Source organism: Borostomias antarcticus (assembly GCF_949987555.1).
Source record: "Borostomias antarcticus genome assembly, chromosome: 5".
NCBI classification, from domain to species: Eukaryota; Metazoa; Chordata; class Actinopteri; order Stomiiformes; family Stomiidae; genus Borostomias; species Borostomias antarcticus.
In genome coordinates, this window is record NC_140238.1 from 22,927,615 (window position 1) to 22,944,568 (window position 16,954).

General features: G+C 42.6%; 1 protein-coding gene across 1 annotated transcript; it reads right to left on the reverse strand.

Moving 5' to 3' along the window:
• Positions 1–6,299: 6,299 nt before the first annotated feature.
• Positions 6,300–15,421, reverse strand: lgals2a (lectin, galactoside-binding, soluble, 2a). Its single transcript, XM_084438757.1, has 4 exons — positions 15,362–15,421; positions 8,699–8,781; positions 8,003–8,174; positions 6,300–6,834 (listed from the first exon to the last, which is right to left on the reverse strand). The coding sequence occupies exons 1-4, from the start codon at positions 15,365–15,367 to the stop codon at positions 6,688–6,690; spliced, it is 408 nt and encodes a 135-aa protein (XP_084294883.1). The 5' UTR covers positions 15,368–15,421; the 3' UTR covers positions 6,300–6,687.
• Positions 15,422–16,954: the final 1,533 nt, after the last annotated feature.

The following is a 16,954-nucleotide window of genomic DNA, read 5'->3' on the forward strand; positions in this document are numbered from 1 at the left end:
TGACAGCTGCCCTCTTCATCATAGAGTCCGAGGTGGAAGTGGTCGTCCCTTGATAGACTCTTTCCCACTTCCCGCGAAAATGCCTCCACTGGACACGCACCGCCAGATCACACTTCAAGTGGCCCTCGGGTGATCGTGAAACGTCCGGCTCAGATTGGCCCTTTGAACTTTGGCCCTTGTGTGCAGAGAACGCAACACCGACACCACTGGACACCATGGGGGTGGTTAGATAGCTAGCGGGACTGTCTCCTGTTCTGGTCCTGGTCATGGAGAATGGTGGTCTGACAGATGAAGATGGAGCTGTGTCAGTTGGAGCTGTGTCAGCTGGAGCTGTGCCAGATGGAACTGTGACAGACAAGGCTGTGACAGCTTCTCTCTTCATCATAGAGTCCGAAGTGGAAGTGGTCGATCCTTGATAGACTTCTTCCCACTTCTTGCGAAAATGCCTCCGATGGAGACGCACCACCAGATCACGCTTCCAGTGGCCTTCGGGTGATTGTGAAACGTCCGGCTCAGATCGGCCCTCTGAACTTTGGCCCTTGTGTGCAGAGAACACAACACCGACACCACTGGACAACATGGGGGTGGTTAGGCAGCTAGCGGGACTGTCTCCTTTATTGGTCCTGGTCATGGAGAATGGTGGTCTGACCGATGGAGCTGTGTCAGGTAGACCTGTGTCAGATGGAGCTGTGTCAGGTGGAGCTGCTCTCTTCATCTGAGAGTCCGAACTGGAAGTGGTCGTCCCTTGACAGACTCCTTCCCACTTCCCACAAAAATTCCTCTGATGGAGACCCCGCTTCCAGTGGCCCTCGGGTGATCGTGAAACATCAGGCTCAGATCGTATCTTTGAACTTTGGCCCTTGTGTGCAGAGAGCGCAACACCGACACCACTGGACACCATGGGGGTGGTTAGGTAGCTAGTGGGGCTGTGTCCTCTACTCATCTGAGACCCGGCTGACGGCATGTCACCTCCACAGTCCGTCGGACCACAGTTGTTGCACGGGGTCGAGGCTCTGTCCAGCTGTGCACTTTTGAGATAAAATAAAATAAAAACTAAAATGACTTTTGATGATTTCAATACATTTAAATGTATAATCGAAATGCAGTTCTAGAACTAGTCCTACCTCAGTACTATATCTAGGCCTACTTCAGTAGTAGAACTAAGCCTACTTCAGTATTAGAACAAGGCTTATTTCAGTGCTAGAACTAGGCCACGATTAAAAAAAAAAATCGACAGTCATCTTCATTGCAATTGCCAATTACGAATAAGGCCTGCAAATGTAACAACATAGAAGCTGTACCTTCATACCGTATCACAAAAATAAATTTGAAATAGTTAACGTTTAAATGTCCATGTTAGCCTTTCCGCCTGAAATAATACACTGAAGGAGGTTTCATTCTAGTACTAGAGCAGGCCTAGTCCTAGGACTGAATGAGGCCTAGTTATAGGACTGGGGGAGGCCTAGTTCTAGTACTGAAGTAGGCCTAGTTCTAGCTCTGAAGGAGGTTTAATTCTAGTACTGAAGAAGGCCTAGCTCTAGTACTGAAGGAGGCCTAGTTCTATTACTGAAGTAGGCCTTGTTCTAGTACTGAAGTAGGCCTTGTTCTAAAACTGAAGTAGGCCTAGTTGAGTAGGCCTAGTTCTAGTACTGAAGTAAGCCTAGTTTTAGTACTGAAGTAGGCCTAGTTCTAGCACTGAAGTAGGCCCAGTTGAGTAGACCTAGTTCTAGTACTGAAGTAGACCTAGGCTACTTGTACCTTCCGTTGCAAGTGAAATTACTTACACACTCTACTGAGATTACTTGTACAAATGCATGTGAAACACTCCCACTCTCACATGTAAGAGCATACATACACATACACTTGCCAGGCTGCCTTTTTAAATAAGAACTTGTTCTTAAATGCTTGCCTGGTTAAATTAAGGTTAAATAAAAAATAAAAACATAACAGAAAAATGTGTGTGAGTAGTCTGTATGTGAGAGTGTCTCAGTAGTGTATGTATGTATGTATGTATGTATGTATGTATGTATGTATGTATGTATGTATGTATGTATGTATGTATGTATATGTGTGTGTTTCAGTAGCATGTGTGAGTGTCTCAGTAGTGTGTATGTATGTGTGAGTGTTTCAATAGTATGTGAATGTCTCAGTAGTATGTATGTACAGTGAATGTAAGAGTGTCTCAATATTTAAGTCCTACATGGACCCTCATAATCATGCCACACATTATACACAAACACACCTCACACAAACACACACACACACACACACACACACACACTGTTATGGATACACTGAAAAATGCATTATAAACTTACCAATCAATGTCTTCATAGTTTTCATCCTGTATAAAGGAAATACCAGACGGATGTTGAGGTCATTAAGGCTTCACAAAGACAGAGCAGCTTCATTAATCGTTGAATTGTGAATTATTAAAGTACAATGAAACGTTGATTACCAACCTCGGTGTTTCCTTTAAGAATTCTCCATTGCCATAATAGCCGAGATATGATGAGGACCAGAGAGAGAGCAATCACAACTGTCCCGCAGATGAGTGTCACTTGAAGATCCTGGGACAGCCTATTTGGCTCATTCAGGAGCGTCGCCTGACGATCATCGACCCTCTCTTGGGTTCTAAAAAACATCATTACTTGCACTAACCTACATATTGTAAGATCCACATCTTCATCAACATGTTAATCTGTCGCAGAAAATCACAGCACTGACGCTTATGCCCACTTGTTACAGATGACAACCTTGCCGTTGTACGTGTAATTTCTACGTCATAGTGCGAACACCCGTGATGTCAAAGACCGGATAGGACTAAGTAATTTACAAATGTTCTGACCCACTGTGACACATTTCCAATAAAGTCAGGGTGGGACTGTAATGTAACAGCATTGTCACGTCACTTAATTACATCGTAGTTACGGATTTAAGCAGCAGTGACGGCTACGTTCCCTTATTACAGTGTCCTTGAGGACGGTTATTTTGGTTATTTTGCGACTGAAAAGGCAAGTGTCAGCTAGGTGTCAGCTAGGTCCGCTGTTGGTAGCTACCGTCGCAAGGTTACCAAACTACCACCAATGTGTCCCGTCAGTTTTACGTACTGTGTTAGTAGGGTTATATCCATTTTGATTTTCCACCTTTATTTTCCGTATATAGCCTATATTCTGTAATTAGTTCTGTCCGTTCATTCTGTTCACAGCTTTGCACAACGCACATTTAACTTGCCCGCGCGTTATCACTTAAGCCGCATGTACACTGTGCGATAAAACCCACGATTCTGAGGTCGTAAGGTGGTCGTGGGTTGTCGCAGACAATCGTAGCTCATCGTATGCAAAATCGGGACTCGCAAGTCGCACAGTGTGAGAAGGTGTACGATCTGCGATTCATTGCTACGACGTTCTACGACAAGGCTACGACCTCCCGACAAAATATCTGGCATGTCAGATATTTTCGTCGTAGATCGCAGATCACATAGAAGTTTAGCCAAGATGAATCGTGGGCATAATTGTGTCTGACAGAAATCGTATAGTGTGAATACAAATCGCATACAAATCGCATAGTGTGAATACACACGTCGTATGGTCGTATGGTCTTGAGACGGGACTCGAGTCCCGGTTGTACAGTGGGAAGGCATCCCCGATCTAAGATTTTGTCAGTAGGCTAGTAGGCCTACAGTGTAGAAACGTAACGTAATGACAAATTAAATCAAAATACATCAGATCATTGGTCAAGTCAAGCTAGCATCACACCAATGAACACACCCGTTTCTCTTTTTCTTTCTGATTTATTTCACACACAAAAAACATTGGGCCTCATTCACCAATATCTTCTCAAGTTCTGTTCTTAAATTTCTTCCTAAGAACGTTTCTAAGGAAAGGTTCGTAAACCGGTGGAAGAGTTCGCAAATGCCTTCTCTTCTCATTGTAATAATGCTTTTATGCTTATTCTAAAATAGGTCTATATGATAGCCATAAATGAGGTAGGTCTATATGATAGCTATATGGCAGCTAAATCACATATTTTGCTGGCTGCTAGCAGACATATTGAAATTACGTATGCGTGTATACCACATTTCGCCGACCAATACCAGTGCAATATGATTTTGGAGAAAAACCTTCACACTAATCAATATAGTCTCTCGGCTACAACTGAACAAATAATCAAAATCTGTGTTTTGTGATACGTTGATGTTGTAACCACATTTTAGCTGGTTGAAAATATGGCGAAAACAAGTCTTAGATGTTCTGACCGAATATCACCGAGATTTAACTTAGAAATCAATATTGAAAACACGTCTTGTGCTCACTTGGAAACGATGACATATCAGATATTCTTTACTCTACGTTTACAATGGAAAAAAAAATATTATGCTACTATAATTATTAAAATTTAAATCATATATCATCTAACTGTAGAATTGAGGTGACCGCAATCAAAAATTTTGCATAGTCTACATTTCCGCACTCAAATGGCCTACTTGCGACTGCTATTCGGTGTTCATATATTCTGTTCTTAGCTGAGAACAAATCCCAGATGAGAAACAATTGGTGAATGCCAGAATTTTCTTAGAAACGGCGTAAGTAGGCTACAGTTTAAGAAGAAATGCTTCTTAAGAACTTCTTTACTTCGTTGGTGAATGAGGCCCATTGTTTTCAATATGAATATGATAGAGCTTAACTGTTGTGCCCCCCCCCCCGCAGCAGGTGGACGTGGCACGTGTAGACTATGTTTGTGTTTTGTCGCATATCAAACCAGATGTGTTAGGTACCATTAGCCCCAAAATGAACAAACATGACAAAACTATTGAATTGGCTAATAAAGCAAACAATGCTTAATAATTTGATAAATTATTTAATTATCCTAAAACATGTAGCCTGGAATGAACACAATTTTGTAAAGCGTGTGCACACGCACTTCTGATACTAAATCAAATGAATGTTACTAAATCAAGTGAATTGCTGAAGGCTGTATTGAATAATAGACTACAAATAATAATTTTATTGGACATAATTATTACAAATGTTTTCACTATCTATAATAAGAATAATCTCACATAAAGGAAGTGATGAGTCTTAAAAGAGAAATGTGGTGACATCTAATTATCTATGTTGCTCTGTACTAGGGACACTAGAGCTAGATAGATAAGATGGCTGCCTGTGTGTGTGTGTTGCAGAGGCCTAGTGTGGAAAGGTCAGAGGGTCACTCTTGGGTGCCACAGCCGGGAACGGCATCCCCACCAAACCAGGGATTAACTCTCCTCAAGGGGTATATAGGTTCAATTTCACTCTAGACCCCGTTTACACGTTGCATTAAAATGTGTTTTTGATGATCAGATTGCAATCTGATCGTGCTAAACCACATGAAAATACAGGTGTAAATGCGCCCAAAACGTTTTGAGGACGGATTGCGATCCGATCAGCCAAACCACCTCCGGAGGTGGTCAGGGACGCATTTCGACCACATTTAATATAAGTGTAAATGGAAATGCGTTTTTAAACCACATATCAACAACGTGGGCGGAAATACATAGCCGTTGGAACGCGCCGGTTCCAGACCAGCAAGGAGCAGGCTTCCAATGCAAGAAAGCATTCAAATGGATCCTGGTCAAGGTTGGAGTCCAGACGAGACAAAAGTGTCTACTCTCAATTTGGTTGGACGAAAATATTCAAGCACAAACAGGATGTGACGTTCGATTGTCAGCTGGACAGAGTCGATTGGATCTTAAACGGATCGGGTTGAAGATAATCGAAACGCATATTAATGCCAGGTGTAAATGTAATCAGGCTAAATCATTATCTAGATACTATCTCGATACGAGACGCATTTTAATGCAAGGTGTAAACGGGGTCTATGGGTACACACAAAGTAGTCTGGAGAGATGTTTAGGCGGCATGAGTGACAGGGCTGTATCTCACAAGCGTCATGGGCCGTATCTCACAAGGCTTCACTGGGGATATCTCTGAGGAGTAAGATAGTGACCTCAGCACCCTTTATCTAGTAACTTAGGTGTTTCGCAGAAAGGAGGCAGGAAGGAGTCTACTTAAGAATCACACCAAGACACTGGGAGATGGTTAGAAGCAGCCACGCAGGCAGGCAGAGAGGGCACTTGAAAGACTATTGTATGCTGAACTTCTGTAATATAACCTGTATCTGTCGCTGCTTCTTATCCCATGTTGGAGTGAATTCTTCAGTGATTCTTCATTGCAAGAAAGTCAATTAAGATTGTGGTTATAGTTAGGTGATGCTGCACCTCTTTATTGAACTTGAAAAAAACAAAAACAGAACGCAGAACAACAAAAAAAGAAGACATCAAAAGCCAACAGAAGGCACTGGGCAGAATTATGGCATCATGAATAAGACATGCTCACATTGAACGTCCAGGTATTGTTCAATCTGAAAACTCTGAAAAACATTAAGCCATACACCAACACAAAACATATCTATAAAAAAGTTTGTATTATAGAGCAGAGTAGCTAACTCCATCCAATGGTTTGTCTTTACGACTGTGTTTGTCTGTATGTATGTGTGTGTGTGTGCATGCGAGCGTGCATCTACAGTAAGGCACTAACAGATTTACAGATCTGGAAGTGATGAGCAAGGAGTAATCGAAGCAGCTAAGCTAAATATGTGATTGGGCTCCCAGTGTGGATCTTCGCCCTGCCCCGTCCTGGTTGGCCTCTACACGATTTCGATCAGCTGGATCCTGGCGTCTCCTTGGAAAAATATGTACCTATACTTCTCACCTCCCTGGCGATTGGGGAAGCGGATCTCGGAGCCATCGGAAAGAGTAACCAGGAACTCCTCCTTAGTGAATGTGATGGATATCTACAAGAGAGAGAAGGAGAAAGAGAGAGAGTTTTGGATAACTATATAAGGCAGGAGAAAGAGAGAAAAGCCTTTACAGTACATGTCCACTTAGCCCTTCTCAGTCCTGTTGTCGCATGCTCCCTCATGCCAGACAATAGTCCTTTCCCGCTCCATTCACTTCGCCGTCAAAATAAATAGGTGTCGGCCTATTTAGGAGAGGCGCTCTTATGTACAAGTGTCAGATAAACATGAAACTTCACCTACCTAAGCAAAAGGGTCTATTTAAACAAATGCTGGGTTTTGAAGCCTCGGCGCTACCATTAAATAACTTATTTAGACGCGTTCGCGTCCGAGTGAATTTATTTTTCCGAGGTAGTCTTCTTCTGTGGTGGTGGTGGTTTCTTTGAAGCTACAAAGCACCCAAATAGACCCTTTTGCTTAGCTAAGTGAAGTTTCATGTTTATCTGAGACTTGTAAATATGAGCACCTCTCCTAAATAGGCCAACACCTATTTATTTCGACGGCAAAGTGAATGGAGGGTGAAAGGACTGTTGTCTGGCATGAGCGAGCATGCGACAACAGGACTGAGAAGGGCTAATGTCCACTAGACAATTTGTCTTTCTCGTGCCCCACGCGATTGACTTGCTTGTGGGCATTTCACTTGGTTTCACTTACTGTCACCCGCCACCATTATCAGTTGACTCAAATGTGTCTGTAAGATTGTTAATTATGCCTCTTTATTAAGCTTTAATCTCATTTCAGGTGAGAAGGTAAGGATGTAGATTATCAATATGTGGTCAGTTTATTGAAATAAGCCCTGACTTCCACGTTTGGGGAGAGCAACATTAGCCAGAAATCTACATAGAATAGACATCCATCCTATTTTATGCAAATTCGAAGCGTCTACACTGTGTTACGCTGCGAGTGAACACAATGCCATCGGAACTTGCATCATCCACTTTCTCATTCCGCGCCCCCATTGGTTTTGAATGGGTTTGAGATTATAGCACGTCGATTAATAATAATTGTATGTGTATCCATTCAATATGATTTTCTTCATTAGCAGAAGTACCACCAGATGTCCCTCACCGAGAAGGCCATTGAGGTGTGACCATTGAAATAATGATACAAACGCACGCACACAAACACAGAACACACACACACATGCTCTCTGTGTGACACAGACCTTGAATTCTTTTCCCTCACTAAAGGGAAAGCTGTCTCCACGTTGCTCTTCACACCAGCTTCCTTCCTGGAGTGAGTTGCACACTACCGCATTCTCGTCGCCGTGAGCGTTGAAGCGAGGGTTCATGTGCAGCGCGATGTCCTCCTCGCTGTGGCCGATGTTGATGGCAAAACTTCAGGACGGAAAACATACTTTTAGTGAGTGTTAGTGAGGACACAGACGCGGAAAAAACACGTACACACACACAAACACGCATGCCAACAATACACTGCCACATCGTTAAGATCTTACCTGGTTAGACTGCTACTGGTACAGTAGGCTACATGTCATTATTTTTCATTCTGTGCTAAACTGTCCCAGGCCCATCAACGTTACAAACAGAATTCTGCAGGTGTCTGTCCTTCATAGAAAAGAACAGACAGTGCAGCACATGTTAAATGAAAATCAGAGAGAAAAATTATGTGACGCGTTACGGCGGAGAGCCTGACGCTCTGAGGACGCCTCTCAGCCGAAACTCGTCAGCGTTCTGTCCCAGCTGGCCAGAGCAGTGTGCTGCTCTGTCTGTTTTTTCTTTGAAAAGTCAGCCACCTGCTGAACGAATCTTTCTTTCCAACCTACTAGCTACCTACAACCAACTAGCTACAAACAGCTTTGGTAACTTTGGTTAGGTTATACCGTCTGTCCTCAGTTACTCACTTAGTTGCTTCTGAGTTGGGGACCCCCTTGATGGTCAGGGTCTGTCCCACCTTGAAGGACATGTTCTTTACCAGCACATTCTCCTGTAGGGGTGAGAGAGAAAGAGAGAGAGAAAGAGAGAGAGAGAGAGAGAATGTACCATAAAACCATGCCTACAGCACAAGAGAAGTGGAGAATTCATATAAGGTGTTACATTGTGGTTTTATGGTAAATTATCTCTCTCTACCTACCACACTTACAAATTAACCAAATCGTCAACGTTTGAAAACGAATAGGACCTGAATTTCTGCCATTCAATGAAGCCTGTTGTCATGCTCCCATGCCCCAGACGCTTGCGCCTGCCCCGGACTCCCAACCCTGCACTCCCTGTCACTGTTCCTTCAGTTTTGTGCACGTTGTCGCCATGTAATTGTTTTTGCCTCCTTGTGTTCGTTGTCCTGTCTTCCCTGTGTCATGTTTGTGTCCCATAGCTCCGCCCCCTGTCACCTAGCCCCATCACCAAGCTCTCTAGCCCCATCACTTAGCTCTCTAGCTCCGTCACCTAGCCCTGTCACTCTCTAGCCCCCTCACCTAGCTCTCTAGCCCTGTCACCTAGCTCTCTAGCCCTGTCACTATCTAGCCCCCTCACCTAGCTCTCTAGCCCCATCACCTAGCTCTCTAGCCCTGTCACCTAGCTCTCTAGTCCCGTCACCTAGCTCTCTAGCCCCGTCACCTAGCTCTCTAGCCCCCTCACCTAGCTCTCTAGCCCTGTCACCTAGCTCTCTAGCCCTGTCACTATCTAGCCCCCTCACCTAGCTCTCTAGCCCCGTCACCTAGCTCTCTAGCCCCGTCACTTAGCTCTCTAGCCCTGTCACCTAGCTCTCTAGCCCCGTCACCTAGCTCTCTAGCCCCGTCACCTAGCTCTCTAGCCCTGTCACCTAGCTCTCTAGCCCTGTCACCTAGCTCTCTAGCCCCGTCACCTAGCTCTCTAGCCCCATCACCTAGCTCTCTAGCCCCATCACCTAGCTCTCTAGCCCTGTCACCTAGCTCTCTAGCCCTGTCACCTAGCTCTCTAGCCCCGTCACCTAGCTCTCTAGCCCCATCACCTAGCTCTCTAGCCCTGTCAGCTAGCTCTCTAGCTCAGTAAGCTAGCTCTCTAACCCCTTGTGCTCCCTTGTGTCTTCCCTCCACTTTGGTGCCCCCTGTTGGATGTTCTGTGTTTTGTTTTGGTTGATCCCTTCACTCCTGGTCCTTGTGTTTCATTGTGATTATCTCTTGCAACTGTGTCCTGTTGATTTGCTCCACCTGTACCTCATTGTGTCTTCATTAGCCTGCCTATATATTCCCTCGTGTTTCTGATCCTTGTGTGTCATGTTGGGTGTTCCTGCTGTTTTGCCTCCCCCTGTTCTTTCTGTTACCCTTTTTGGATTTCACTCTGGATTAAAATATAATTTTATCACCTGCTTCATCTGCCCCCGTCTGCTATTGGGCTACCTCTACCACCTTACATGCAACCAAGTCTGACACCTATTAACTAATAAACATGTTAATTAAAAGACCATCTTGTTCTACTGTACCTTAAACCAGCTAGAAGTACAGAGCATGCATCACCACACTCCTCTCCTGTACTGAGCATGTAATCTCAACACCATTCCTCCAATAAGAAAACATCTGCTTCCAATTAACATTTCCATATAAGGGATGGTCAAATATTCCAATGAATCTTAGTGCTGGGCAGCATTCCCATCATCCCTCCCTGGACTGTGGCGTCTAATAATATCCAGAATTGTCCAGAAATTATAGGGGAAGGCTGCTCTAGTCATATGCTATGGAACAAGTGTGACTCACTTCCCAGAAATGAGAAGCTGCGTATGATTGATACTGTCTTTTTTGTGCGTCGCTGTAAGCCAGCGCACCATAGATAGCGTTTGTCGAGTTGTCACTCCCTCCCTCCTTCCGTCCCGTTGTTGACCTGCATTTCTATGTTGCCGCCACAAGAGGCAGTAGTCCCAGCACACCAAAATATATACACTATGACATCCCACACTTTCAAGTTCGTTGGTAGTGAAGTGGATAAAGCGTCCAACTCCCATGTTCGATCCCTGGTTGAGGATGAACCTGTTTGATTCCTAACTTTAGCCATCACCTTTTTTCCTCTCCTCTCTTCCCCCTTTTTTCAGATGGATGGGAGAGATCCCATGGGAACAAAAAGTTGTATTTTTAATTTTTAAGGAAATGTACAGTCTGTTTTGCAGATGAATTAACTATGTCAAACTGATTGCAGAAACTGGGTGACCAATTAAGTGACAGATTAGAAGTTCCATTGATATACTAGACTTGTGCTTACTGTTAGGCTATGTTTCTCTGTGTATGCAACTCTGTGTTTTGTTTTGTGCTCCTCCTGTTCTCGGTCCCACTCCCAGATTCATGAGTGGATCCAGTTATAAATAATATAATTCAAAGCATTTCAATAAATATGAGCATTGCGATTAATCATTTGTGTTTGACACTGAATGTTATAGAAGTTATGTAAAAATGTGGTTACCTGGTGGTGCTATGTCAATTATTGAATGTATGTGCAGTAATTGAACATTTGAAATACTCCTGTTTTGAAATTATAGCTACAGTATATGTGTCTCAATAATTACCCATTATATATTAGGCTATACTTTGCATGTATTTACCAGGTAAATGTTTAGTAATTGGGCGACTTGAAAGGAAGGGTTACCCAAAAAATGTTCAGAGTAAGTTAATTTATCAATAGAAATCCATTAGCCTAGGGCCAATGGGCCTAGGATATAGACAATAAACTACCAGTGGAATGGTGGTGGAGCAATAGCGGGAGCATTTTGGATTACTAGCAGACCGCTGTCCCTGACGCTAATAATCCGCCAGAGGTCCGCTTGCCATTAGATGTGCAAATGGGCAGTAACCCGCCAGCGGATTCGGCCAGAGGTCCGCCAGCTCGTCCATCGGGGACCCGCTGTAGGTCTGCTAGCCTTTTGTTATCTGGGTTTATCCCTTACTTTTGTCCAGAAACAGAAGTTGAACCAATTGCAGAAAAATAGCTAATGTTACAGGAATCATCAGTGTAACTGCTTTAGCCACTGACCGCTACCATTAAAGGAGTAGTAAAGGGAAAATGCATGTTTAGCCCTGTTTTAAGGTTACTTATGATCATATACAATGGTTCAGATCAAAACATTGACAAAACTAGCACTTTTGAGAAAGTCTGATAATTGCTCTACCACCGTTTTGGTCATACAATGGATGTGGGTGAGCATCGTGAAAAATCATTCAAAAAACATGTTAAACTCTCAATTTCAAAGACAAGAAACTCACCGAGGTGTTAGTTGACGTTCTGACATATAATTCGCCATAAAGTAAGATTCTAGTTCATCTGGAAAGGCTTTTTTAAATATTTAGCATGTAACTATTTAGTCGCAGCACATACATGTGTAAATGTCCGCTTGAACTGATTCCGATCTCACACAATGCCTTGAAGTAGTTCCGCTTCCTGAATCCCCTCTGCAGATTGATCTACACATCTAGTCGCTTCAATACAAGTCAATGGATTTCATAAAATGATCAATAAAACCCTACAGGATTCATACTTTGCGGCGAATTTGATGTCAGAACATCAACAGACACCAATTACCCCCTTGATGAGCTTCTTGTCTTTGAAATCGAGAGTTTAACATGTTTTTGAAAGATTTTTCACGGTGCCCACCCACATCCATTGTATGACCTAAACGGTGGTATCAGACTTTCTCAAAAGTGCTAGTTTTGTCAACTTTTTGATCTGATATATGATATAAGTAACCTTAAAACAGTGCTAAACATGCATTTTCCCTTTACTACTCCTAGTTGTTGTGAGCTCATGAGCTAACTGGCTATCCTGCGCTTATTGTGCTGGATAGCATTGGAAGCATTGGAACTGATGTGTCCAGGCGACAAGATATATCTTAATTTATCAGACATTATTTCATGTAATTTCAATTCACAGCTATTTCAATGGCATGACTAGCTTCCGTCCTACCAGTCCTGAACAGAAATAAGCCAGCCACGCACATAAGCCAGGCTGGACCTGGCCTGGTTATTTTATTATCATCTTGTAGATTATTATTATGTTGTTGCTGCAAGGCTCCAGAACCCATGTATAAACTTATAAGAAGGTAAAAAAATAAAAATTGTTTTTGTGAAACACTTTATAACCCTGTTTTTAAAAGTCCTATTAAATAAAGTGTATTGTTATTATTATTGTTATTATTATCATTGTTATTATTAACAATAATAATTATTATTATTATTATTAGTGCTATTATTATCAGTATTACAATAATACTACTACTAATAATAATAATAAATACAATTGGGTGAATCCTGATGAGAAATAGACTATTGCTGACTTACAGGTCAAGGTCATTGTGGCTGGTAACATCGATAGCTTTGATCCATAGATTAACAGTTAAATCATTGGCCTGAACAGATGAGCACGACCCCAACAGCTGCTTGGCATCCTGCTCCTCCTTCCCTGACAGTGGACATGTTTAGCCAGCCAAGCTGCAGAGCAGGACGTTAGTAGCCTGGGTCCAGACATTCAAATCCTGAAATCACTGTCTGATATCAGGCCAGGTCATTAGCACAAGAACAAGCAGGAAATTGAACTGTAACTCCACACAGGGGACAAACAAAACTGTCAACCGTCCATAACTATCTCCTCAAGTTTTAAACTGTCAATCAGTTTAAACAGTTAAACAGTTTAAACAAACTCAATGAGCTAGTTATAGCTACATATACTGTAGCTATAACTAGCTCCTTGAGTTTTCTTCATGATAGCAACACAGGGGCAGAACAGTTTGTCTATTAGAGAACAAATGTTGAAAAGTGCCTAACAGTGCAACGGTCCTACAAGACAGATATGGGGAAGTGCTTCAGCCTACAGCCAAGCAAGGCCTGAAATAGTTTAACAGCAGAATGTACTAAAGTTGGCAGCTTGGATATCTTAATCAGGCGGGAGAGAGTGAGAGAGAACTGGAAGTGGGACAGAGATAGGGATGGTGTAAGAAGAGGTCAAGGGTGTGACAGGATTTCAAAAGAGAAATTGAGAGAAAGGGGAAATTAGTAAGTGCATGTGTGAGGGGGAGTAGATCATGTGACATGGGGTGCATTCTTTCCACATTAGTTACTGTAAACTGTGTGCACCAAAGTTGGACTTGGCTGCAGCCCACTGGGGCTGCAGACTGGGATTCCCATCCTAGTGAAACATACCTCTCAGCTGTGTCACATGGAACAGCTGGGGCTGCGGGCTTCGCCTCACACAGCCCACAAATGGAACCACTAGATATAGTATATATTCAAGAAAGATAGATAGATAGATAGATAGATAGATAGATAGATAGATAGATAGATAGATAGATAGATAGATAGATAGATAGATAGATAGATAGATATTAATAGAATGGACACCCACATTAACATTCTAATAATTTTATGGTCCATCCATATAATAGAATGCCACATATTTCTCATTGTTGCAAATAAAGAAGAGGAGAGACCTGGAGGAACACGAATGATTCACTTGAATGCCCATTCTAACTGTAACTCCATAACTGTAATTCCATAGAAGCCATCACATCATGTATAACAGCAGGTTTCAGGGGTCTCAGTTCATCCATGCTAAGACTTTCAAACCTAGCAGAGACAGCAGATGAGCAAGAGAGAATGCATGGGTGATGGCTTGAAAATATTAGCAGATACAAAATATTTTTTTGTGATTGATGCCATGGAATACAATCAGGGTGCAACTTAATAATAACCTGTCTCTATTCAATTTGAAAAGTAATTCCATTAGCTCAATGTGGGTATAGGACAAATCAGTTCAGAAACGCTCTGCCCTGTCTATTACACACACACACACACACACACACACACACACACACACACACACACACACACACACACACACACACACACACACACACACACACATCAAATTGCAATCCTAATGTGATTTACCCTGGGCTTAATCTGAACACCTCTATGTGTACCCTGGTAACCTCAAAACAACTTCTCTGCAATACAAAGACTTCCATTATTTTCTGCCAGAAAGCTCAGTGTCTTGTGAGACCAAAAAAGTAAATGCTTCCTCTAAGTCACTTTTTTGTTTTTCAAGTATTGTATTAAGTGAATGGAATGTTATTAGGGTGAACCAAGGTTGAAACCTGTTATGTGTAACCTAGCAATTGACCGACTGAATTAATGTAACTACAGCAGTCTTATCTATGCAATGGGTCGGTGCTCTGCAATGTTGCATCATCAACTTCTAAGTTAGTAAAAGAAGGTAGTATAATTAACATATGTAAAGGTGGGCTGGTCACTTTAATTAAGACTTACATTAATTTAGACAATCATCCAGTTTAATTTAGACAATCATCCAGTTTGAATTGACAAGGAGGCAAGAGTGCTGAAAACCTCAACCTCATTTGCCCTACAAGGCAATTTTGAAGCTGTAAAAATCGCATAGACCTAGACATTAGGGTTGCTGTAAAACAGCTGTTGAGCAATTGTTACCGAAAGCCTAACATTATTTCGCAGGTCCCATGTCCTACGCAGGATTTGAATAAGCTTGCGAAAAAAAGTAATATCGGCTACATGATGAACATATCGCATAGGCCTACTTACGCTCATCTTGACAGGAGGCACAGGCACCAGGGAAGAAAGTCCGTTTAGATACGTCGCGGCTTCTGGTTAAACTACGCCTCTGCACGAGAGGGTTTATATCATGAAGCGCTCCTGATATATTTGAGTGATGTTGTAATACACCAATGGGGAGTTTGACATACGTCGAAGCTACCCAACCCCGTACAGAGGCTACCGGACTCCTAAACAGACCATCGCACTTACAAGGGGCATGCGACAAAACTAGTAGGCTTCAGTAACAGCTGCGGATAATTAATAAAAAGTGGTAGAGGACCAGCACTCACGAATTCCAAAGGATGGATGCTTTATTGCTTCACAGCAACATGCAAGACAGGCAGGACGAACGTTTCAGCCTTACGGCTATCTTCAGCGTATGCGTGCGGATAATTAATAAGCCATAATTTCCGAAATTAGGGTAAGTTATAATTAGTCAGAGGATCAGACGAATTAGGAAATAAAAATAGAATTCACTTCCATCTTGCCTGTTGACCAGGTTGATCAATATTTTTGATAAACTGTAGGTTGACCCTATGAACTGTGGTTCCAAAAACGGATGTGGAGTTGTTGTTTTTTCAAAGATGAAGATGAAAGAAATTATTGTCATATCAAAACGAAGAAAATGCCAAATTATAATTGATATGGCAACACTTGTGCTGCAAGTCAATTAGGTGGCTTAGCCATTCAGAGAACAGATCATATTAACTATTTGCAAATTAAAGATTTTGATTATGCCAAATATTGACGGGTGAAAATGCATTCATAACTTTACTTTAACAGGAACTAAATATTTCTTCTTATTTTTAAACTCATCCCTTGCACTTGTTGGAGACTGAAAGAGCTCTGTTTATGCCTGTAACCAGTGGGTGATGTTAGCCTGGTGGGGCATCTGTGAAAGGGGTGTGAGAATGCTCTGCAGCCTGCAGAAGGCAGAGAGAGGTGGGATCCCTGTTTGTGTCCCTGGGTGGGACGGGACACGTGCAGATTGATGACCCGTATCGCAGCAATAGTATCTGTTTATAAAACCATAATTATCAACAACAGTAACTCTGTTGCACACGCGCATGCACGCATACACACACACATACACACATCTTTGTGCTCACTGTTGTAACATAGCACCCATTATCCTCAACCCCATTTTTTGGCACATAAGTGTCATGAGATGCAAATGTATCTTCAACCCATGAGGACAGTGACAAGGATTATAACGATATCCCTTTTCAAACGTTCATGAGGGTTCCCTACATGTCATCTAGGACAGTGTTCTGTCTGATCTAGACCACGTCTCATAGGACAGTGTTCCGTCTGATCTAGACCATGTCTCAGAGGACAGTGTTCCGTCTGATCTAGACCATGCCTTCTAGGACAACGTTCTGTCTGATCTAGACCATGTCTTCTAGGACAACGTTCTGTCTGATCTAGACCATGTCTCAGAGAACAGTGTTCCGTCTGATCTAGACCATGCCTACTAGGACAACGTTCTGTCCCACTCTGTATCCACTCAGGATCTAGTGTAGCAGGACCCGGAGACACCGAAAATACTGTCACCCTGTTGCACTAAACCTGGCATAGTCA

What these genes read in the sequence shown, in the direction of transcription:
- lgals2a (XM_084438757.1), bottom strand. An exon ending in CCCAACTCAGAAGCAACTAA is followed by an intron (nt 8,175 to 8,698) that starts GTGAGTAACTGA and finishes TCCGTCCTGAAG; the next exon opens with TTTTGCCATCAACATCGGCC. An exon ending in GTGAGGGAAAAGAATTCAAG is followed by an intron (nt 6,835 to 8,002) that starts GTCTGTGTCACA and finishes TCTCTCTTGTAG; the next exon opens with ATATCCATCACATTCACTAA.